At 55.5% G+C, this 22,343-nt stretch overlaps 2 protein-coding genes across 4 annotated transcripts in view; both read left to right on the top strand.

Moving 5' to 3' along the window:
• Positions 1-1,431, top strand: part of ITIH5 (inter-alpha-trypsin inhibitor heavy chain 5) — an 80,366-nt gene extending 78,935 nt beyond the window's left edge. The window contains exon 14 of the mRNA XM_011283573.3: positions 485-1,431. Within this exon, the coding sequence (XP_011281875.2) occupies positions 485-786 (302 nt within the window). The 3' untranslated portion in view covers positions 787-1,431. The remainder of the gene's footprint in view (positions 1-484) is intronic.
• Positions 1,432-1,602: 171 nt separating this feature from the next.
• On the top strand, positions 1,603-6,612 carry LOC105260705. 3 transcript variants are annotated; one of them, XM_045060849.1, is made up of 4 exons: positions 1,603-1,887; positions 2,038-2,171; positions 4,951-5,179; positions 6,215-6,612. In XM_045060849.1, exons 1-4 carry the CDS (start codon positions 1,713-1,715, stop codon positions 6,388-6,390), a joined length of 714 nt encoding a protein of 237 aa, XP_044916784.1. In that variant the 5' UTR covers positions 1,603-1,712; the 3' UTR covers positions 6,391-6,612. The 3 variants fall into 3 exon arrangements, with proteins under 3 accessions (XP_044916784.1, XP_044916785.1, XP_044916786.1); XM_045060850.1 differs by lacking the exon at positions 4,951-5,179; XM_045060851.1 differs by lacking the exons at positions 4,951-5,179; positions 6,215-6,612 and adding an exon at positions 4,636-4,942.
• The last annotated feature ends 15,731 nt before the right edge of the window (positions 6,613-22,343 follow it).

Genomic DNA, 22,343 nt, shown 5'->3' with positions numbered 1-22,343 from the left:
GCCGAGTGTTTCCGGAGGAGACCGAACAGACTGCCGTCAGCACCCTCGGCCCCTGCCCACCGAATGCGTGGTCCGGAGGGGCCCGCGGCCGGAGGAGAGGGCACGCCCCGCCCTTCCCCCCGCTCCTGTCCTTCCAGCTCTGGTTCCCCGTCTGTACTGGTGGTCCGGCAGCCTCCCAGTGTTAACAGGGGGGGGGGGGGAGGGGGCGCTCTGAATGCCACCTGGGCCCCCCCCTCCCCCGTCCGTACCCTCCCAACACGCGCCCCGTCGCTGACACCAGAAGGTGCGAGTCTTCCGGGAGGGTCCGACCTCAGACCGAGGTCAGCCAGACCCCCCGCCTCCGAGCTCCTCCGCCCCCGCCCCCCACCTCGGGTAACCCCGAGCGCTGGCCGGCCGCCACCGGTGGGCTCCTCGGGACTGACGCTCCTCAGCCCAGGGCGGCCTGCACTCGACTCACACCCGGCGCTTTCTTGTGTCCTCCTAGGTCAGTTCCTGAGCCGGGACGCCACGCTCACGCAGGAGCCCGCCGGGCTCAGCGAGGGCCCTGGCCGGCCTCCGCTCCCGAGGGCGGGCGACGGGCCGGAGACGGTCCTGAAGGTGAGAGGGCACCAGGTCCCGGTGGTCCGGAAGCAGAGGAGGATCTACAACGGGGAGGAGCAGGTAGACTGCTGGTTCGCCAGGAGCAACGCGGCCGGGCTGCTGGACGGCGAGTACCGGGACTACCTAGCAGCGCACCCGTTTGACTCCGAGACCGCGTTCGGCCTGGGAGCGTCCGGGGGGCTCTGACGCCGGGCCCGAACGAAAGGGTGCACGATGGGGACGCGCGGGGACGCCACGGTGCGGCTCCTGTGGCCGGCGCGCGCCCGGCCTCCCGACGGTTGACTGCGACCCGTGACCCACCCCTGCTGGCGCGTAGGCCCCAGGTCGGCCTGAGAGAAGCGCAGGGGCGGGGCGCTGGGGCGACCGTGGTCTTTCCTTCTGCGTCCTCCCCTCCGCCACCCCCGCCGCCGTGATAGAGAGAGAGGGTAGCACCGAGGAGAAAGGTCACGCCGCCTGGTCGGCCCGGTGCGCGCGCTTCAGGCCGGCCGGCTTGTCCCTCTCACGGCCTGTCGTCAGGGAACCGGTGAAGGAACGTCGCCACAAAGCCGCTTTCCTGGGTGGCAAGGGCCACGTTTGGGCACTCTGCTTTTCGCCTGCCGTTAGCGCTTCGGAGTCTCCCCTCGCAGAGCTCCCGTGGCCTCCGCGTGCGTGGCCACCCTCGGCCTCAGGGGAGCCTGCCGTGGGCCCGGGCCCGGGTCATGCAAATAGCTCGTAGGTTGGATCATTGTAAGCAATTCAGGCTTTTCTTAGGAGGGGATTTTCTTCTGCTGTGATATCTTGCCCTTGAAAATGAGTTTTCATTAAAAAAAAAATTTGGTTGAAAATCGAAAACTTGCATCCCAGAGACCATCTTTCTCTCCACGGGCTTTGTAAAAGGCCGCTCGGCTGTGCTGATGGGTTTCTGTCTGTTCCGGTAACGCTAATAAACAGGACAGCCCCGCGCGGCTGGTCTTTCCTGGCCCGTCCCGGAGCTGGAGACTCGGCCGGTGCTCCAGTCGGCCCTCCCGTACCTGTGTCGTGACTCCGGCCTCATTTGCTCGCGGTCCCGGGGGGAGGTGACCCACCAGGCCCCAGCGGCACTGGAATGGGAGGCGGGGCCGGCACGGGGCCTCATGCGCCTGCCCACGTTCCCAGCGAAGGTGCGGCCGCGCCGGCAGTCTGGGCAGCCGGCCCACGTGTCAGGGAGGCGGAGCCAGGAAGTGGGCACGCGGGGGGCACTGCGGCTGTTCCGGACAGACGGTCCGACCCCGCGAGGGAAAGGTTACATCGGTGGCGGGGGCCTCAGAGGTCAGTGAGTGGGCCCGTCCGTGAAGCCCGTCGCGTCATCGGGGGGAAGCCGGGCTGAGGGCGGCCGGGGGGCGGGGGGGACGTTTCCCTTCCATCGGGACCCGCTCGCTCTCCGCCGCGCGAACCCACCCAGCTCTCGGGTTTCCCCAGACCCGCTGCCGCTGCCGGAGTTCGTGCCGGCGGTGCGAAGACACCAGCCCAGCCGCGGACAGACGCGTCCTTACTTCGGGGCTCAGAGGAAGAGGAGGGGTGTGAAGCAGGGCGGGCTCCCCGGGGGTCTCCCGGTATGTAAACCCCGCCCAGCCGGGCAGACGTCCCGGGAGCCCTCCGGGTGCCGGTGCCGTAAGGGTTTGGGCCTCCAGGCTGCGGTGGGGGGGAGGGACGGGGGGGGGGGGGGGGCGCCTGGCCGGCTCAGTCGTGCAGCGCGTGATGCTTGATTTCAGCGTTGTGAGTTCGAGCCCTGTGCTGGGCGTGGAGTCTTCTCAAAAAAACAAAAAACAAAAAACAAAACAAAACAAAACAACCAAACAGATTACAGAAGGGGCTGTTACTACACGTTACCAGTTAACTCCCGGTTACTACTGGTTTCTTTTTTTTTTTTAACATTTTTTAAAATATTTATTTATTTTTGGAAGACAGAGAGAGAGAGCACTAGTTGCGGAAGGTCAGAGAGAGAGGGGGAGACACGGAATCCGAAGCAGGCTCTCAGTGGTCAGCACAGAGCCGAATGCGGGGCTCGAACCCACGAAGCAGGATCCCATGACCTGAGCTGAAGTTGGACGCTCAACCGACTAATCCCCCCGGGGACCCCCAGTTACTACTGGTTTCTAAGAGCAGAGACGAGTATTCCTGCGAGGTACCTCTCACTTACTCTCCTATACTCAAGTATCAAGGTTGAGCTTTTATTTTAACGTTTTTACTTATTTCAGACAAATCCCACTTTTCTTCTTCCTCCTCTTTGTTGTCTGCATCTTTTTATTGCGGAAGTTATTTACCATTAAGTGTTCTGTCTTAGCTGGAGACCGCGATATCTCCAGATATCTCCACATTCACGTTGTACTAAGGACCTCATAATCTGATTGGAAAACATAGTGTTTTTCCGTGGGTCACGTGTGCTGTGCATCGCAAGCCTTTGAAAAAAAGTAAATGCAGAGGAAAGGAATTCGCTTCTCAGGTGGGGAAACTGAGGCAGAGCGCAGCTGCGCGGTTTTCCCCACGTCGTGTGGAAGACCTAAAACAGGGCCAGGCTGAACTTGCTAGCTTTGCCATGACCTCACCGTGACCTCACCGTCCGGCCGTCATCTCTTTCCCGTATAAATGGGGGGAGTGGTGCTGAGTGAGCAGTTACATGACATCAGCCACCACATTCCAGCCAGAGGAGTTGTGTCCTGACCACAGCCGTGTTAGCACGTCCAAGCGGCTGACGAACTGGGGTCTTAGCAGGGCCCCCCCGCCCCCAGATCCGTATCCCCTCCTCATCTGAGGAAGAGAAACCTCTGAGCGGGTCCCTCCCTAAGGGTTTCCCGATTCAAAGCGTCCCATTTCCCCAATTAAAGGGACGGAATGTTCTCTACCCACCCGTGCTGGGTGCCTTATCTTCTTCCGTGGGACTTTTGGGTGATTTACTACTTCCGGCTAGAGGGGGTGGGGCCGGTCGCATAAACCTCGGTGACACGCCATCAGAGCCGGGCGGTGGCACGCTGGGAGCGGGACAGGCCACCTCCCTGCTTCTTTCAGGCATCATGCCGAGTCTTTGATTGCGTCTTGTGTCCTCATAGGTGGATTCAGGGACAGGATTTATTTCTTGACATTTATCTCTCGGCCGAAGTGAACGGCATGCAGAGAATGTTTGTGTTCCCCCCAGAATTCACATGCCGCAGCCTAAATTCCCAGTGTGGTGGCCTTTGGAGGGTGATGAGGTCACGAGGCTGGGGCCCCCGGATGGGATTAGTGCCCCTGTAGGAAGAGACACCGCAGAGGTGGGCTTCCTGCTCTCCCCCACGCGAGGACAGACCCAAGTCAGCGTCTGTCTGTGAACGAGGGGCAGGGCTCTCACCAGACGCCGCACCCGCAGGCCCATGGACCCTGGACCCCCAGCCTCCAGAGCTGTGGGAGAGGAATGTCTGTTGGTTAAGCGCCCCCAGTCTAAGCCCCCCGGTCTATGGCATTCTTGGAATAGCACCCTGAGCCGACTGAGACAGTGAATCCAATATGTGAATTCTATCTCCTTCGTCCAGCCACCCACAACATGTACAGTGCAGTTACTAACTTGGAACCATTAGAACGCGATCCAGCTAAAAAAAAGCAGCAAATAAAGTCACACGGCTAGGCAAAGACTTAGAAATGTAACTTTAAATATTTATTTTAGTTGGTTTAATAAGTAGGGCACGAGATAGTTCACGTTCAAGAGACTTAAAAAAAAAAAAAAATTAAGACCAGGGCGCCTGGATGGCTCAGTCGGTTAAGCGATCTCACAGTTTGCGGGTTCGAGCCCCGCGTCGGGCTCTGTGCTGATGGCTCAGAGCCTGGAGCCTGCTTCGGATTCTGCGTCTCCCTCTCTGCCCCTCCCCCGCTCACGTGCACGCACGCACTCTCTCTCAAAAATAAATAAACATTAAAAAAATTTTTAAACTAGGAGAATGAAACGTAAAGACACAGCATGTGGTTACGTTTATGTTTTGAGGGATCGTGGAGTTAGGGCTGTAGACAAAAAGCCTTGATGAATCCAACCACACCCCTTGCTTGTAGAAATCTCTGAATTACGTGAAATACCCGTAAACGGAGCAGCGAATGACACGTTAAACCGACACAAACTACTGTACAGAACGGCAGACACACAGCAACCATTCCCGACCGTTTATTTAACCGTCACACGCACAGACAAGCGGCTTATCCCTCTGGGACTCTGATATCCCAGGGCGTCTGCCACCTTCCCATCGGGTCCCTCGTGTGCACAAGGCCGTGTCTAGCTGGTACTTCTTCCATCTGCCTCTGGGGCGGTTTTGCGCCTCAAGCGGCCTTTCTGGCTGTGGTTCTGGCACTGCCCCCCCCCCCCCCCCCCAGCGCCGGTGGTCCTGCCCAAGCCTGTTCAGATTCCCACCACACTCCGCCACGTGCCGAAGGGAACAGTCCCTGGTCAGAAGCAGCAGAGACACGGAACGTGACATCCGGCGCTGGGAGGCCGTGAGAAAGAAGAAACAAAGGCGGCCTCTCTGGGCTTCGGCTTCTTCGTCTGCACAACGAAGGGGTGCACTCAGACCCTCTGATCTTTATCTTTCTGCGGCAGATGAAGGTACTTCCTGAACCTCCGAGCAATAAACACAGCACGATTCATTCGATGACGCTGCTGTGTTTGGGGATCCAACGTTCCAGACCCGGGGATTCAGGGGAAGACCAAGTTCAGGCCTCCGTGGAGGGGACGGCTGAGGGCGGGAGAGGGAAGGAGCGCCAGGGTGGAAACAGCCCTGCAGTACGGTGAGAGCTGGGCCGCGGGCTGGCGTCTGCGCCTGGAGGAGGCGGGAAGGAGGCCGGGAAACCATCCCAGAGACGGTCGAGAGCACCAAGCCGCGGGAGGAAGGGAGTGTACAGAGGCCGCCACCCAGCGGAGTTTTCTAGAATGTCCAGCAGCTGTGAGCATCTTGCAAACGGAAGCACCTTTCTCCCCCCGCCCACTGTCCCACGAATCCAGCGGTCACTGAGGCCCCGGTGGGTGCCACTCCATACGGTCCCAGGTCCCTCACCACCTCGATGCTGTCCTGGGGCATCTCTGGCCCTGTGCTCTTGGCTGCAGAGGAGGCCAGCAGAGTCACAGCGGCACGGGGTCCCCTCCCGCCACCAGGGCTCCCGCTGGCATTTGGCCAACTGGGGTCACCTCTTTCCCCCGCGCCCCCCAGCCCCAGCATTCACTCCGTTCGGCTCCAGCCTCCTAGACTACCTCGCCCACGGCTTCCCAGTTTTTTGTCCCCTGTCGTGCTGAGAAAACTGCCAGGAGCTCCCATTTGCTCTGTGCCCCATCACAGCGGCGCTGCCGTCCCGCGGCCCTCGCCTCCGTGCCCCTCGTCTCCGCGCCCCGTCCTTACTGGTGCAGCTGGCTGCCTCCTTTGTCACCCCCCTGGGCAGGTGCTTCCGTTAGTCTCTTTCTTCCTCGAGTCTCCAGACTCTCGCTCCCCCCAGCTCTGCCCTCTTGATTCCACAAACCACTCCGGGAGGTCCCCTCTGCTCTGACCCCGTCGTCCCCACCCGGCTCTTGGCCTTCCCTCTTCCGTGTGCTGTGTCTGCGGGGTGGTCGGTGTTTGAAACCTCGCTTTTCTTTTCCTTTACCTCTTAGGTGCTGAACTCATCACAGTCCGCTTCTGTCCTCGGCACGTCTACGGGGGTGGATCTGGCGACCATTGCCGCCACCCGTTCCCGCCTCTGAGTGTGGCTGTGTTTCCCTCTCGTGGAAATCCTGGAGCCTTCGCTTCTTTTGTGCGATTGGTTTCTTTTCTTAGTTTCTTTAGCTGAATGTCTTTCCTCCTACCAACCTGTGTGCGGACTTGCCTTCAGGTTCCCCCTAGATCCCCTGTGGGCTCTTCCTCGGGGACCCCGTCCGAATCAGCCTCTGGCTCCGCGTGGGAGATCCTGAGAATGAATGTAAGGTCCTGACCGCTCGTCTGGGGACGCTTCCTTTCATTTTTCTGGCGTCACCTCAAACTCAGGAATAAAAGCAAACTTGCTATCCTCAAAGCGTCTGTCTCTTGAAGAGAAGTATTTGGAATTCAGGATCTGGGAAGAAAGGAAGAAGTTCTAACAACAGTCCTTTCTGTTTTGACTTTTGCAAATAAAGGTGTGTGTGTGTGTGTGTGTGTGTGTGTGTGTATGCATCTCATAGGAGGCCAATTTAAAATTAATTAAAAAATGTTTTAAAAATACTTTTGAGAGAGCACATGAGTGGGGGGTTGCAGAGAGAGGGAGAGAGATAGAGCACAAGCAGGAGAGGGGCAGAGAGAGAGGGAGACACAGAATCAGAAGCAGGCTCCAGGCTCCGAGCTGTCAGCACAGGGCCCGACACGGGGCTCGAACCCACAAACTGCGAGATTGTGACCTGAGCCAAAGTTGGACACCAAACCGACCGAGCCACCCGGGCAAAATTCATTTTTACGGACACAGCATTCTTCCTGAAAATTCTCTGTTAATCATATTATTTTCTCAAAACAACAGCTGTGTTTGTGCAGGAGGGGGGCCCAGTGTCCTGACTTGCTCACTGGGAATTTCTGGTTATATAAGATGAATATCTCACACACACTGAGTTCACGGATACGTCCATGAAATTGCACCATCAGCACAAAATACGTTCTAGTGTGCTTTTAAAAGATAAGTTCTATTTGAAATGGAGGAAAGACACCAGTCCCGGCACCTGAGCGGGAATGGATGTATGAGCCGTGTACCTGCCACCGCTGTTGGCCTCGCACGGCTGGGCTCGTCCAGCCCCACAAATGGGAGGGAGAGAAAGCTGCCGAAAGCCAGCTCCTACCCGAGTTCACACGGACACTACAGGAAAAGCAAACCTTTCCAGGGGAAGGTAGAATCAATGCAGAGTCTGAAGGCTCGGCTCAGAGGTGAAGTGTATTTGCCTTTGAAGAAGGCTGGAGCCCAGGAATATTCTAGAAACTGAAAGTTCCCCCATGCAATCTGGAGGCGACTCTTTATTCTTTTTAACCTCATCCTCCGCCTGCCTGGAAAACTTGAAATCGGGTACTTTGAGGACTTGTGATAAAAACATTATAGAAACCTGGGTGTATAACTGACGGACCGTAATGTCTTAAATGTTCCTGCAACTTTCCCAGAAGACAAAATGCTTCAAAACAAACACGTTCACTTATTCACTCAACCAATATATGCATCTTTTAATGTTTTCATTTCTTTTTGAGAGAGAGTGAGAGCACGCAAGCAGGGGAGGGGCAGAAAGAGAGGGAGACACAGAATCCGAAGCGGGCTCCAGGCTCCGGCTGTCAGTAGGAAGCCTGACATGGGGCTCGAACCCACAAACCGTGAGATCATGACCTGCTGAAGTCAGACGCCCAACTGACTGAACCCCCCGGGTGCCCAAAACTTATTTATTCTTAATAAAAACACTGCGGAGGGGCGCCTGGGTGGCTCAGTTGTTTGAGTGTCTGACTTTGGCCTAGGTCATGACCTCGCCATTCTTCCGTTCGAGCTCTGCATCCGGCTCAGTGCTGATAGCTCAGGCCTGTTCGGATTCTGTGTCTCCCCCTCTCTCTCTCTGCCCCCTCTCCCACCCACACTCTCTCTGTCTCAAAAATAAAACAACAACAACAACAAAACACTTAAGGAAAATAAGCTGTGCAGAAGAACTAAAATCCAGGGACTTTGAGTGTCTCACCTTCATTACAGAGCTGCGTTTTGGGCATAGGCTGATCCGGCCACAGTGCCTTTGCTTGTCTGGTGTCGCCGGGATGCTGTGGACAACACGAAGGTGGCTTCCACTGCGACTCTGGTGGATCGAGGGACCCTGCGTCCAGCACCCGCCCGTGGGGCTCAGCCGAGTGTCACGGGGCAAGGAGAAGACAGGATGGTGCGGGGTGTCCCCAGGGCGGTGACTTCAGCATCGCCTTTTCCCTCTGAAGGCGGATGTCCGCGGTGTGAATGTTGGGCTGCTTTCTGACCCTGGTCCGGGCACCAAGCTGGGACGTGCTGAGCCGGAGGCCACGGGACCGCTCCGAGCCCCTCCTTCTCCCTTCTCCTTAGAAACAGCTCGAGAGGAGGAAGCACCTCCGGGGAGCTCGGGTGTAGGGAGCGGCTGGGGAAGGGCGTCCCGACCCGCAGGCATTAGATGTGCGGAAATGGAGCGCGACAGAACTCGTGCGCACCCTCGGTGGCTTTTCGACGTCACTCCTGCTTGGAGAGGCCCAGACACCGCGGCTGTGGCCATGATTAATGAGCCACGGGTGCACCTGCCGGGACTGGGGCTGGGGAGGCGGGGGCTCGTGGAACTTCACCTTTCCACGGCCAGATGGCCACGGCGATGCGCAGGTGACACGTCTCGTCCTAGTTTCTGCGGGGGGCGGGGAAGGGGGGGGCAAGGGAGCCGGAGCAGAGCTCTGCGTGGTCAAGGCGCCTGGAAGGAGCCACGCACTTGGCTCTGGGGCCTCCCAGAGGACCGCGGGGGGGGGGCGGGGAAGGGCCGCGAAGAGCCCACAGCCCAAAGGCAGCGTAGCCGGAGAGGGTCTCCCGCGACACCCACCTCGTGGGCCCGTGCTCCGTCATGGCACGGGGGCAGTGATGCAACCCGGAGCGACAGCCTGCCGGGGCCAGAACAGGGGACGAATTTCCGTGGTTGCGCCTGCCTTCCTTTCCCCATGAAGACCCCCCCCCACCCGCCCCGTGTCCCCTGCTCCTGCTTCCCCAGCCTCCCGTCGGCTGGGGCACCTCACCCACACCCGAGACCTGCAAGGAGCTTAGCCCCCACTGCCTCTGTGGGGGCCGCCCGCCCAGCGGCTGGATGCAAAGGGGGAGGGACACGAAGAAGGATGCGAACCTTGGCCACCACGGTCGGGAGCCTAGGGGTCCCCCCAGATCACGGCATCTGTTTTTATGTCGGTTTCCTTTCACGACCTTCTCTCAGAAGCCCCCATGGGGTTGCGAAGTCGCGCGTGCAGGATGTTCCTTGCTGCTTTTCTTTTTTAATTTTTTTTTTTAACATTTATTTATTTTTGAGACAGAGACAGAGCATGAACAGGGGAGGGGCAGAGAAGAGGGAGACACAGAATCGGAAACAGGCTCCAGGCTCTGAGCTGTCAGCACAGAGCCCGATGCGGGGCTCGAACTCACAAGCCGTGAGATCATGACCTGAGCCGAAGTCGGACGCTTAACCGACTGAGCCACCCAGGCGCCCCCCTTGCTGCTTTTCAAAGGTAAAAAAGTTTTTAACGTGAAAAGCAAACACACAGACACCAAGAAATAGCCTAAATGGCCGTCCCAAGGTGGCAGCGTACTTTCCTGGTGGGAACACGAGCACCGGGGCTTACGGCTAGTGAAATGAGGTGTGGGAGCCTGGGGGGCTCAGGTGGTGAAGCGTCCGACTTCGGCTCAGCTCGTGATCTCCTGGCTCGTGGGTTCGAGCCCCGCGTCGGGCTCTGGGCTGACAGCTCGGAGCCTGGAGCCCGCTTCGGATTCTGTGTCTCCCTCTCTCTCTGCCCCTCCCCCTGCTCGCACTCTGTCTCTCAAAACACAACACAACACAAAACATTAAAAAAAACGCTAAAATACAGAATCTGTCTCTCTCTCTCTCTCTCTCAAAACAAGAGCTAACCGCAGGTGACTCTCTTCCTAAAAGCTGTTTGACGTGGACCCTTGGCTACCATATCTCGGTGGCCGCCACACCACGGGCCGAGCGAAGGGCCCCGTGCTGTGATCGAAGCCGAACTCGTCTGATGCGGGTCCTCAAATGACCCCACTGCCCTCTCAGGGAGCGGAGCCTAAGTCCGGGTACAATGCCTGGCCCAGCTTTCGGTGTCTCTCCCTCTCTTCAATTGCTTTCCTCCAGGGGGAGAGGAGAGCGGCTCCCAGACCTCCCTGGGGGGTCAGGGAGAGGCGGGCCTCTTCTCTCCCGCTCACGGGGTCACGGTGGCGGCCGAGAGCCGGCCACCCGCCCGTGAGCGGACAGCCAGTACGGCCAGGCCCGCGCCATGGGCGCTGGGCCCGGGCGCCCCTCTACCTGGGCCTGCTAGGATTACAGAATGTGCGGGCCGAAAGGGGAGAACGGTCTGGAAGGCTCCGTGAAGCCTGTGTCCCCACGCGGGAGGTCCCGGGCTGCCCTTGCGGCCCGGCTGGCTGGAAAAGAATGGAGTTATTATGTGGGCGGGGAGGGGGCGGCGAGGCGTTGAGCAGAGAAAATGGTTGAAATTCGAGTCGCACTGATGCTGGCAGCTTGGCGCCTGCTGTTAGACCGGCAGATGAACTCTGATAAACCCGAGGCACTTTCCCCACACCCGCCTGGAAACCCTAGCACCCCGCGGAGAGTGCAGGGCGGCTGGGAGGGGCCCGGGGAGACGGGGCTGTGAAGCCCAGGGTGGGGGCGCTCTGCATTTCCAGAGGGGCAGGCAGGAAGCCAACTTTGCTCAGGTCAGGCCATTCAAGTACAGGTCTGGTGCCTTAATGGGTCTGCAGGGGCAGGTACACAGCCAGAGGGTGGGGGGGGCTGCCCTGGGGCCTGGGCAGGGGTGGGAGGAGGAGGGAGGGAGCGGGTGGCAGGAAACACCCCCCTCTGCCCCCGTGCACCAGCACTTGGACCAGACAGCTCCAGTGGTGACCGGAGCTGGGGATGGGACCCCCCCCCCCACCCTGGCAACGCGTCCCTTGCCCAACCCTCCCAGACAAGCTGGTGAGAAGCTCTTCCCCCAGGGAGAGTCACAGCACCCCATGTTTCCCCTTGTAGTCCTGGAGATTGGGGTGAGTCTGAATTTGTGTGCTTAAGCTCAAGGTCCTCAGCATCCACGCACAGCAACGTGAATGCACCTGACGCCACTGAATTTTGCCTTAAAAAGATGGTCAACGATAGATCGACCGTGAGGTCCAGCAATCCCGCTTCTGGGTCTAGGCCTGAAGGAAATGAACCTGTGATCTCAAAGAGTCACCTGCTCTCTGCATTCGTGGTACTCACAATAGCCAAGGCACAGAAAGAACCGAAGGGTTTTTCGGTGGAAAAGTGGCTACAGAAAACGGAATATTACTCAGCTTTGAAAAACAATTTGCAACAACATGGATGAGTCTGGAGGGCGTTGCTACTAAGTGAAATCAGCCAGACAGAACAAGACAAAACACGGTATAGTACCGCTTATATGCGGAGTCTAGAAAAACCAAAACCAAACAGACAAACAAGTCGAACTCACGAGAGAGTAGAAAAGTGGCTGCCAGAGGCTGCCAGGTGGGCGTAGGGGGAGAGATGGGAACACGTTACCCAAAGGGCACAAGCTTCCGGTTATAAGATGAACCAGGACTGAGGATCCGATGTGTAACATGGTGAGTACGTTGGCAACACTGTATTGTGGGATTGAAATTTGCTAAGACAGTAACACTCAAGTATGAAAAAGAAAATGGTCAAAACAGGGTTTTGAGGGGCGCCTAGTGGCTCAGTCAGTTAAGCCTCTGACTCTTTTTTTTTTTTAATTTTTTTTTTTAACGTTTATTTTTGAGACAGAGAGAGACAGAGCATGAACAGGGGAGGGGCAGAGAGAGAGGGAGACACAGAATCCGAAGCAGGATCCAGGCTCCGAGCTGTCAGCACAGAACCCGATGCGGGGCTCAAACTCACGGACTGTGGGATCATGACCTGAGCCGAAGTTGGACGCCTAACTGACTGAGCCACCCAGGCGCCCCTAAGCCTTTGACTCTCGATTTCAGCTCAGGTCACGATCTTGCGGTTCATGGGATCGAGCCCCACATCGGGCTCTGCACTGACAGAGAGGAGCCTGCTCGGGATTCTCTTTCTCCCTCTCTCTCTGTCCCTCCCCCGCTTGTACTCACTTTCTCCCCCAAAATAAATAAGTACACGTTAAAAAAACAACAACAGGGTTTTGAAGAGACATTTGCACTCTGACGTTTATAGAAGCATTTTTACAAACACCGAGAGGTGAGAGCAACCAAAGTGTCCGTTGATGGATAAATGGACAGGTAACATGTGGCCTATCCATACAGTGGAATAAAATTCAGCCTTAAAACGGAAGGAAATCCTGTCCTATGTTCCAACGTGGATGTACCTCAAGGACACCGTGCTAAGTGAAGCAAACCAGCCGCAAAAAAGACAAAGACCGTGTGATTCCACTTACACGAGGTATTGAAAATCGTCAAACTCACAGAGAAAGTAGGGTGAGGGTTAACAGAGGCTGGGGGAGAGGGGACCAGGAGGAGCCGTGTGAAGGGGACAGGGTTTCCTATCTGCAAGGTGGAAAAGTTCAGGAAACCTAATTCACAACGTAACGCCACTGACTTGTGCACTTGGAAGTGGTTAAGACGGTAAATTCCGTGTTATTTTAAAAAAACTAGAGTTTATTTTCTGGAGCAATTTTAGGGTCACAACAACATTGTGAGTAAGGCACAGAGAGCTCCCATCTGTGCCCTGGTCCTGACACCACAGCCCCCCCACTGGCAACGCCCCCCCCCGAACAGAGTGGGACAGTTGTCACAACGGAGCCTGAATGGACACATCCTCGCCCACACTGTTAGTGCTTTTACCACAACGGACAAAAAATGTGAGCACAACATTGATAGAAAAACCCGACATATTGCACGGTGAGAGAAAATGATAGATGAAACATATTTACTAACATGGATGCAAAAATTTTGAATTTTTTCCGAGGTTTCTCTTTTCTATTTATTGATTTTGAGAGAGAGGGAGCAGGGAGGGGCAGGGAGAGAGGGAGAGCGGGAGGATCCCAAGCCAACTCCGAGCTGTCAGTGGGAAACCCGACGTGGGGCTCAAACCCACGAACCACGAGCTCATGACCTGAGCTGAAACCAACAGCTAGTCGCTTCACCGACTGAGCCACTCAGGCGCCCGGATGCAGACAATTTTAAATTAAAGATCGGCTAAGAGTCCGCATCAAAAGCATGACAAAATATGGTTTAAATGGCGAAAATTGTGTTATGTATATCTTACCATGATTTAAAAAGAAAAAATCCTCTCTTTTACCTTCCAGCCTGAAGAACAGGCCCTCGGGGGCTCCAGGGTCAGGCTGGAATCACCACGAGTACCTCTGGGCACCGAGGACACCTGTTCCCAAGCAGCCTTCCTGAAGAACGTAACAGACACCCGTGTGCATCCAAGGCACGGTCAGCTGGCTGCCGGGCCTGCCGGGCCTTCCGGGCGCTGTCGGGTCCTCGGGACTTGGGAGAAGGCGCCAAGCGTGGGTGTGGAGGCTGCCTCATCCTGTTCCCATCTGCCCCCTCCGCTGCAAGCGAAGCATGTGACTCCCTGGACCACCTGCTAGAGAGGGAGAGGGCTGGTGACCGGGTTGGATGCTCTGTTCCTAGACTGAGTCCTGTGGGAGACACTCTGTCCCCACCTGCTGTTCCTAAAGCCTGGGCCGCCTCCGGCAGGAGAACACCGGGTTCAGTGATGGGACCGAGCCGCCCCTGGCCTGCCCGCCAGCAGGCAGTCTGACCCTGGAACTGCCCACCTGGTGAGAATGTCCTGGCTGGCGGACAGCCGCCTTCTCGCTGTGTCTTCTTATGGAGGAAAAAGAGAGAGAGAGAGAGAGAGAGAGAGAGAGAGAGAGAGAGAGAGAGCTTTCTTACAAGGCCTCTAACCCTCTTGGATCAGGGCTCTAGCCTCATCACCTGATTTGCCCTTAATTCCCTCTTTACTCCAAATACCATGACACTGGGGAGGAGGGAGTCCACGCATGGGTTCCGGGAAGGACACAATTCAGTCCAGACTGTGTGGTTATGGCTCAGTCTGTACACTCCTAAATCCGTGTAACTCCACGGCAACCACAGGGAGAAAGCACTCAGGGAGGAAGGAGGAGGCGTGGGTCCCCGTCTCGTCCAGCAAAGGCAGAAAACCTTAGGCAGGTCCCAAGCGCGGGACCCACTTGGTCCCCCGGGCTTTGGAAGGAGACTGCCGGGGTGGCCGTAAATGTGTTCAGAGCCCTCCAAGCTGGTTATCGCGGTTGAGCTCCGGCCCCGTGGGTTACGAGGGGAGGAACGCTCTACACGGGCCTTGGCCGAGAACGGGGCTCTCTTCTCGTGACCCGCTTCTCACACGGAGTCCCAAGTGCAGTCCCAGCGGCTGCCACACGCTGGGGGCCCGGAGCAGGAAGCGGAATGTCAGAGATGTTCAATGCCGCTTGCCTGCCGCCTCAGTCACCGCTCCACTTGGCGAGAGAGGACACCGAGGCCCGGGGAAGGAAAGTTGTGCAAGCCTGTCGTGCGGCTGGTTGGGGCAGGACTGGGACTCAGGACCCCCAAACTTGGTGTAACTTTGGAGAATCTAGTTCTTCTCTTACGGGCAAGTATTCCTGCCTCCCCGTGAATCTTCTCCACCCACTCTGCGTTCCACGTGAAGCCTTGTACTCATGTCCATGAGACAGAATTTCCTGGGAGTCATCCCAGGAAATCCAGCGCCCTTGTCCACCGATGGCGGGAGGGAATATGGGTGTCAACAGGCTAAGGCAACCTGGCCGTAAGCATGACCTTAAACCCGCGGTACTCCTCGACTTGGGGACCTGCGTCAAGGGGGGTGGTCTGTAAAACTTCATCATGATGTAGGCAGGAGATCCACGGACGATGATGGAACCGAACTAGAAACGATTCAGGTGTTTAACCAGAGAGGGTTGGTGACGTTGATCGTGATACATTCATGCAAGGGCGTCTCGTTATGCAAAGCCCAAATGACATGGGAAAATGTTCATCTACGTTCACGGAAAAGAAAGCCATTGACAAGTCATTGAAAAGAGAACTGAGGGGCGCCTGGGTGGCGCAGTCGGTTAAGCATCCGACTTCAGCCAGGTCACGATCTCGCGGTCCGGGAGTTCGAGCCCCGCGTCGGGCTCTGGGCTGATGGCTCAGAGCCTGGAGCCTGTTTCCGATTCTGTGTCTCCCTCTCTCTCTGCCCCTCCTCCGTTCATGCTCTGTCTCTCTCTGTCCCAAAAATAAATAAACGTTGAAAAAAAAATTAAAAAAAAAAAAAAAGAAAAGAGAACTGAAAGACATGTGCCCCAGTAATAATAGTGATTAGCTTCGGGTGGCAAGGGTTTATGTGATTATTGTTTCCTTTCTTGAAATTATTTTTTATTTAGTTTTAATGTTTATTTATTTTTGACAGAGAGAGACAGACCGTGAACAGGGGAGGGGCAGACACACACACACACACACACACACACACACACACACACACAGGATCTGTTGAGTAAAATCCTGACGGTGAATTGTGAAAGAGGGTAAAGCATGTGTCTATCGTAAGGTCTGAGAAGGAAGGGAAAAACGAGGGCAGAGCGCGTTTATGATTTCTTGTCCGTGTGTCTCCAGTTGGCTCCCCTCTACCCAGCTCGCTTTCAACTGTTCCAACCACTTGGTCCTGGTCATCCGATGTGACTCCGGTGCAAGAAGGTTCTAGCGGCTAAGGAAATGTAAGGAGAGAATGTGGGCCCAATCGTTAGGACTGAAGTTGCTCGGGGAGAAAGGCGAGGATGTTGTGTATGGTGGAGAACCACAGCGACTGGAGGACGCCAAAAACATCTGAAGGCTCCAAGTAGCTGAAGGGTCATTCTACTTCCTGTAAGTGACGCCCTTGGGGTTGAAATAAAGACAGACTATTTTCTGTTTCCTGGCCTTTGACCGAACCGCGGCAGTGACAGCCGCCAATCATGTTAGTGTCCACTGGCCATCATGCCTGCTTCCTTTGGAGGCTGGATCTCAAGGACAGGAAACGCCAGGACAGCATTCAAGTGGCCAAAGGTTCCGGGCTGTTCGCAGGAAGCCAGGAGAGATCCGTGCCCCCGGGAGAATCCTTCGAAAACAAACAAAGCAAACCTCTGGTGTGGACCTCGTGCTGCACTCTCTGAACACATTCAGGGGTCCTTTCCTCCACTTAAGGGTCAGATGGCTTTATCGCCTTACGGGTTCCTTGAGGGAAACGCCAATCCTCGAGAGAAATTCCCCTGCCAAGGAGACACGGGGCTCTGCCGGCCTCTACCCCATCCCGAACGGAGGGGCTCAGACGCCAGCTTCCTGTGCTGACCGCGTGCCTGGCTGCGCTCCTCCATTTTGTTCTCAGAAACACGGGGACCCACTTACGATGACGGACCCACCTACGGTGACGAAGAAAGGCACAGTGAGCGTCATGAAGACCAGCTTCCACTGAGGGGCTGGGATGTAGTGCGATGGAACCTTCCGGAGCTAGCGGGGAGGGTGACATCACCATAGGACAAGGCAGTAGAGTCCATTTTGAGGTCATCGTCACCGACACCGCGACAGCCTCTGACTGGGGAGCTAACCCCTCCCCCCCGCCCCCGCACTCCTTCCTGTCATCAGACAACGTGATGGAAACGGCACAGTAAGCAGATAGCTCACAATTTGACAGCAAATGAGGCAGGGATGTTTGGGGCCAGTGCACTGAAATCAGGTGGAGGCAATTCTCAATTATGGTTACGGAAGCACAGAGAGGTCTCGAAATCCATGAAATTTCCCAGCCTTGAAACGCTACCGAGGTTGCATTGTCACTGTCTGCCCTGACGTGTTTCGCCAAAACTGCTTCAAGATGAGTAAAACGGGCTGGTTTCTGTTCCCCTGGAGGATTAGGAAATGGTTCAGGTGCGAATGACTGGTCGAATCCCTGTAATCAGTGCCTGGGGAGCCAAGAATTGGCCAGATCCAATCCTCCGTCTGGTTACAAACCTCACCACTCTCTTGACCGTCGGCCCACGGGACGGCCAGAGACGTCACCCAAATTCTTACTGTGGTCCAGCCTAGAATGAGCAGAACAAGCCTGGTGGCCACCTTCACACACACCATGGTCGGCAAGTTCAGGAGACACGGCCCAGTCCACTCCTTGGCTTGGAAAGGTCACCTTGGGGGACAGAATGAGCCCAGTGGGAGCCACTGACCAACACCCACCCTGGGGACGCCCAAGGGGATCACATCAGGCCATTCAGCAAAACCGTTCCTGGACTTGGGCGGTCAACTTTTCATGGAGACATCGCCACTTCCGGGCTCTGGAACTTTGATCACTGGCGCCACCTGGTGTTGAGCGCCGGTATTCCCCTTCTACGTCGACAAAACCAGGAACTAGGGAACAAGTGCCCTTGGCCCAGAAAGTCAGGGGCCCTAAGCAGCTAGGATGCTGTGTACTATTTTCCAAAATGTGTCGATTTGGTTGCGATTACTTTCCACTTCCCATCAGAGGGGGTGGGAGGGAGGGGAAAGTGGGTGACGGGCACCGAGGAAGGCACCTGTTGGGATGAGGACTGGGTGTCGTACGGAAACCAATCTGACAATAAATTTCATCTTAAAAAAACAAAAAAAAAAATAAAAACAAAAGAATACCCCATCAGGGTGGTACCCCAGTAACCACTTTCTGCCTTTGCTGCTCTCTGTCTCCTAGAGTCTGAGTCGCGTGACTTCCAGAAGACACCCCGCCCCCACCCAGCTCTCCACATACCCCTCTGTCTCCGTCCAACTACACAATCCCTCGAGGACAGCGATCCCTTTATCTCCATGGCTCCAGCATGTCTCACGGTGTTGATACATGGGAGAAAATTAATACACACCGAGCAGGAAAAGGGACATGAAGGGACCAAGAGACGGAGGTGAGGCTGATTTCAGGTCTGACCATTTTCCTTTTCAGAGCTCCGTTTCTTCTGCAACGAGAGAAGCAGCACTTTGATCGTCGGGGCCTCCTGGCTCTTTCCGCCACCTTCTCCTGACCTCCCTCGACGTAATCTGCCAGCACGGTCCCCACACAATTATGCCTGGATCATATCACTTCCCGAAATATAGGGACACACATCACCATTCTTTTAGGTTTTTTGCAGACATAAAAATCAACATGGGATCTCACACTGAAAAAAAAAGTTCCTCCCCGGCCAACTCTCTTTCAACCCTTCTGATTCCGTCAAAGAAAAAGCAAAGGTCCTGGATAATGTTACTACGCCTTTAACACCTCTCGGATATCCATTTGAACAAAGGAATCACAGGCCAGACCATCAGCAGGCAACAATATCCACCTACAACTGTAAACTTTAATTACTCCCACCACGAAAAAAGAGACGGTAATTATGTGATCGCTGACGCTATGCCAGCAATCATATTGCCACGTAGAAATGTCTCAAACCAACAGGCTGCACACCTTCAATTTACCCAGTGTTATATGTCAAATATAGTTCGATTAAAAAAAAAAATGCAACCAAAGAAGTTTTCTTTCCAAAGCAGGGAGCCGAATCTGTTCACAGATGTTCCAGGTTTTCCCTGCAAGGTAAACAGATGTTTACCAAGTCAGCTTAAGAGAAGCTATTAGGTCAGTCATCGTGGCGGGACCACAAGGGGATGGCAAGAAAAACGGGAAGGGGGTTGTGGTAGGGGAATGAGTTCAACGGGGGGGGGGGGGAACATTTGAATAACGAAACATCGTTCCCTCCTCGCTGCGTTTCTGCCTGTGCGCGCCTGGCCTGCCTCCCCAGGACCTGGCGTGGCCGGTTCAGAAAGGAAACGGGGGACAGGTGGAGTCAGAGGTGGGCACTGCTTGCCTAGACGCTTCTCCCATCAGTCCTGGTTTCTGCACAATAGCCCTGCGGGGACGGGGCCAGTCTGTGGTCGCAGGGAACAGTTCACCCCGTAATTAATCTTCCCTGGGCTCCCCCACTTTGCAGGGAAACTCGTGAGCCGGGTTCAGCTCTGCGGAGTCTCCTTCATCAGAAATCAGTCCAGGGCTAATGAGTCGGCCTCCGCCCGGGGCCGCACGCGGGCAGATCCTGTGTCTGGTGCCTGCCGAGGCGGGACAGCACGGGCACGGAAACATGTGGCGACTAAGGTCTCAGGAAGGCACCGGGGGGTTCCATTATCCTCAGCTTTCTGGGTAATGCAATCCGAAAATCAATTCTCATTAAATACAAGTGATCCTAATCCCTCTGACAGGTTACATCTTAAGTGATAATTAAAAGCATATTTCCTGACGCTGGGCTGCTGTGAAACGCATCCCTATTTATGCCACCGAGGGGGTCTCATGCTAAGACCGCGGACACTCATTAGCTCCCCCAGGAAAGCTCGGAGTTCTTGGAGTGTCATTCATTATTTTAATCTGATTTTCTTTCCTCAAGTGAAATAGAACCTGGCATTGGCGTTTCCTTTCTCCAGCTCTACCCAGAGTCCTTAACACAATTAACATTGTCCTAAGCCGAGGAACGAAGACGTATTTTGCAAGAATAGTTTTCAGTGCCATCCGTCGGTAGGGCTTATTAATCCTCAATAGCATCCCACTAGGTTTTAGAAACCTCCCTCAAAGCATAGGAGGGGGCACGGCAGTGGGGGTGCTCAGTTCCCTGTTTGTGAGGTCACGGTGGAGAGAATCCGTGTCAGGAGCCCTGGAGCGGGCGGCCGGGCTGACGGGGGGTGGCTCAGCCTCTCAGAAAAGTAGGAGACTTTTTGCAACGGTCCATACTCGTTACTGATTTGGCCCTTTCGGTATCAAGATATCAAATCTTGTCTCCAAAATTCTAAATTGGAAAACAAAATGGGAGGGTTGACGATGTCTTTCTTCTAAACTGGATCTACAGGTCATTAAAACGTATCACTAACCCAGAGGTGCTTGCCTCCGAACAAGGCTGGCAGAGCTCTGCTCCTTCTGAAACCCCCGAGGGAGGGTCCTTTCTTGAACCGTCCAGGTTCTGGCCGCCCCGAGTGTTCCTGGGCCTGTGGCCCCATCACTCCGGTCTCCGCTTCTGTCCACTGCCGCCCATTACCCCCGTGTCCCCGTCTTTCCCACCCTCATAAGGACACCGGTCATATGGATTAAGGGGTTCACCCTGCCCCCGCATGACTTCATCTCAACTAATTACAACTTCGGGGCGCCTGGGGGGCTCAGTCAGTTAAGCATCTGCCTCTTGGTCTAAGCTCAGGTCATGACCTCACGGTTGTAAGTTCGAGCCCCATATCGGGCTTTGTGCTGACAGCATGGAGCCTGCTTGGGATCCGCTCTCTCTCTCTCTCTGCCTCTCCCCGCCACAAATAAATAAAAAAACTTTGACTAATTGCACCCCCAGTGACCCTCTCTCCAAAATAAGCTCCCATTCCTAGAGACTGGGGGTTAGGACATCAACTTCTCTGTTGTGGGGACACAATTCAGCCCATAAGACATGTGCAAAAAGACATTGCTCCATAAACGATGTTTGGATAACTAGCTAACCGCTGGGAAGAAGAATGAATTCCTTAGTTCCTTACTCCTTATGCTGAAATACCGAAGGGATCAAAGTTTTAAATGTGAAATATCATCGAAGTGTGAGAATCCTAATAGCCAATGCATAAAACGTGTGTGCAGGTGTGGTTTGAAGGCATTTTTACACACATACCAACATCTCTGCCCTTGTCCCCAGTTTACAGCAGGGGAAACTGAGGCACAGAGAAGCTAGTAATTTGCCCGAGATCGCACGGCAGGCCGGCGCTAGGGTCAGGATTCAAGCCCCAGCAGTTTGGTTCCAGAGTCTGTGACCAGGGAGGCGTTTCCAATGTCCATTTTTACTTTGTGCTCTTACGTGGTGTTCAAACTTTTTATCCTGGCTGTGTATCACTTTAAAACTCGTAAGAAAATAGCTTTCTCTTTCTTCCTCTTTCTCCCGCCCACCACTGCCTTCCTGGCCCACCCCGCCTCCCCTCCCCACGCCTACTCAGACCGTTAATCTGCCTGAAATCTGCAGCTACAATAGACTGTCTGCTTTAGAGCTACCCCCCTGCTTTCTGTATCCTTCTGGAACTTTCTGTCTTCCTCGGTGCTGACAGTAACTCTTTCTGTCTCGGTCAAGGACGCATTCTCGTTCGCAGCTCCGAACACCACTGCTCGGGCTTTCCTCCAAGCCAGTCTCCCCAAGCATGAAAGTTGCTCTTGGATCGCCCGGAGACCTTGCGAAACGGTGGGCTCTGATTTTGAGTGGGAAGAGATTGGACCTGGGAGTCTCCGTTCCCAACAAGCTCCCAGGGGAGGCCCCGGCGGCTGTCCTCAGACCACACATCGAGTCGTGGATGTCCTGACCTGTCCCTTCCCCACCCACTCTGCCTCATACTTCTGTCTCCCCCTGGAGACCAGGAGGGCAGAATTTGAACTTTCTCAGACCGGGAAAGACCCAAGTTGAAATCCGCTGCTAGGAAGGTGTTTCCCCCAGCCGAGCTGCTGCGTGCCCAGGGACGGTGAAGAATGAGGGCGGGGTGCAAAGCTTTCTTGTTCAACTTCTTGAAAGTTGGCCACGAAACAAAGCCCTCTGAAGGCTGCCACAAGGGACGCACGACTCAGGGTCAAAAGCTGGGCGTGTGCCCGAGGGAGCAGACGGCCAAACACTGACACATCGCGACACCGATGGTTCAGGCTTCGTGTCTTCGTTGCCTCAAGTGTTTCCCTGGTGATTTGCTGTGAGTGTCTCTGTAGCAGACACACCTGACGTGTGTTGAAAACAGTGGAGAAATGACCTGGGGTCTTGAGCTATCTTCTCTTCTGAAATCAGCAAGGGCTTTAAATATAGCATCTTATTCGGATGCCGGAACAGCCGTCGCTGCCTCTTCGCAGATGGCAGACGCTAACACGATTCCCCGATGGCCACCCACGCAAGGCGGTGGGTCCGAGCCAGCACGAGGCTCCAGGCTCTAATCTCTGCCCGTGGGTGCTGCCAGGTCCCTAGCAGCAGCGAAGGGAAAGGCAGGCACCAGCCTTACTGAACGCCTGCCGGATGTTGGGCACTCGATACAGGGCATTTCATCAG

This window comes from Felis catus, chromosome B4 (assembly GCF_018350175.1).
Source record: "Felis catus isolate Fca126 chromosome B4, F.catus_Fca126_mat1.0, whole genome shotgun sequence".
Taxonomy (NCBI): domain Eukaryota; kingdom Metazoa; phylum Chordata; class Mammalia; order Carnivora; family Felidae; genus Felis; species Felis catus.
This window is presented reverse-complemented; position numbering and strand designations above follow the sequence as displayed.

What these genes read in the sequence shown, in the direction of transcription:
- LOC105260705 (XM_045060849.1), top strand. Translation starts at nt 1,713, where the DNA reads ATGCGCCTGCCCACGTTCCCAGCGAAGGTGCGGCCGCGCCGGCAGTCT. An exon ending in CGGTGGCGGGGGCCTCAGAG is followed by an intron (nt 1,888 to 2,037) that starts GTCAGTGAGTGG and finishes GGGTTTCCCCAG; the next exon opens with ACCCGCTGCCGCTGCCGGAG. An exon ending in GGCTCCCCGGGGGTCTCCCG is followed by an intron (nt 2,172 to 4,950) that starts GTATGTAAACCC and finishes CCCCCCCCCCAG; the next exon opens with CGCCGGTGGTCCTGCCCAAG.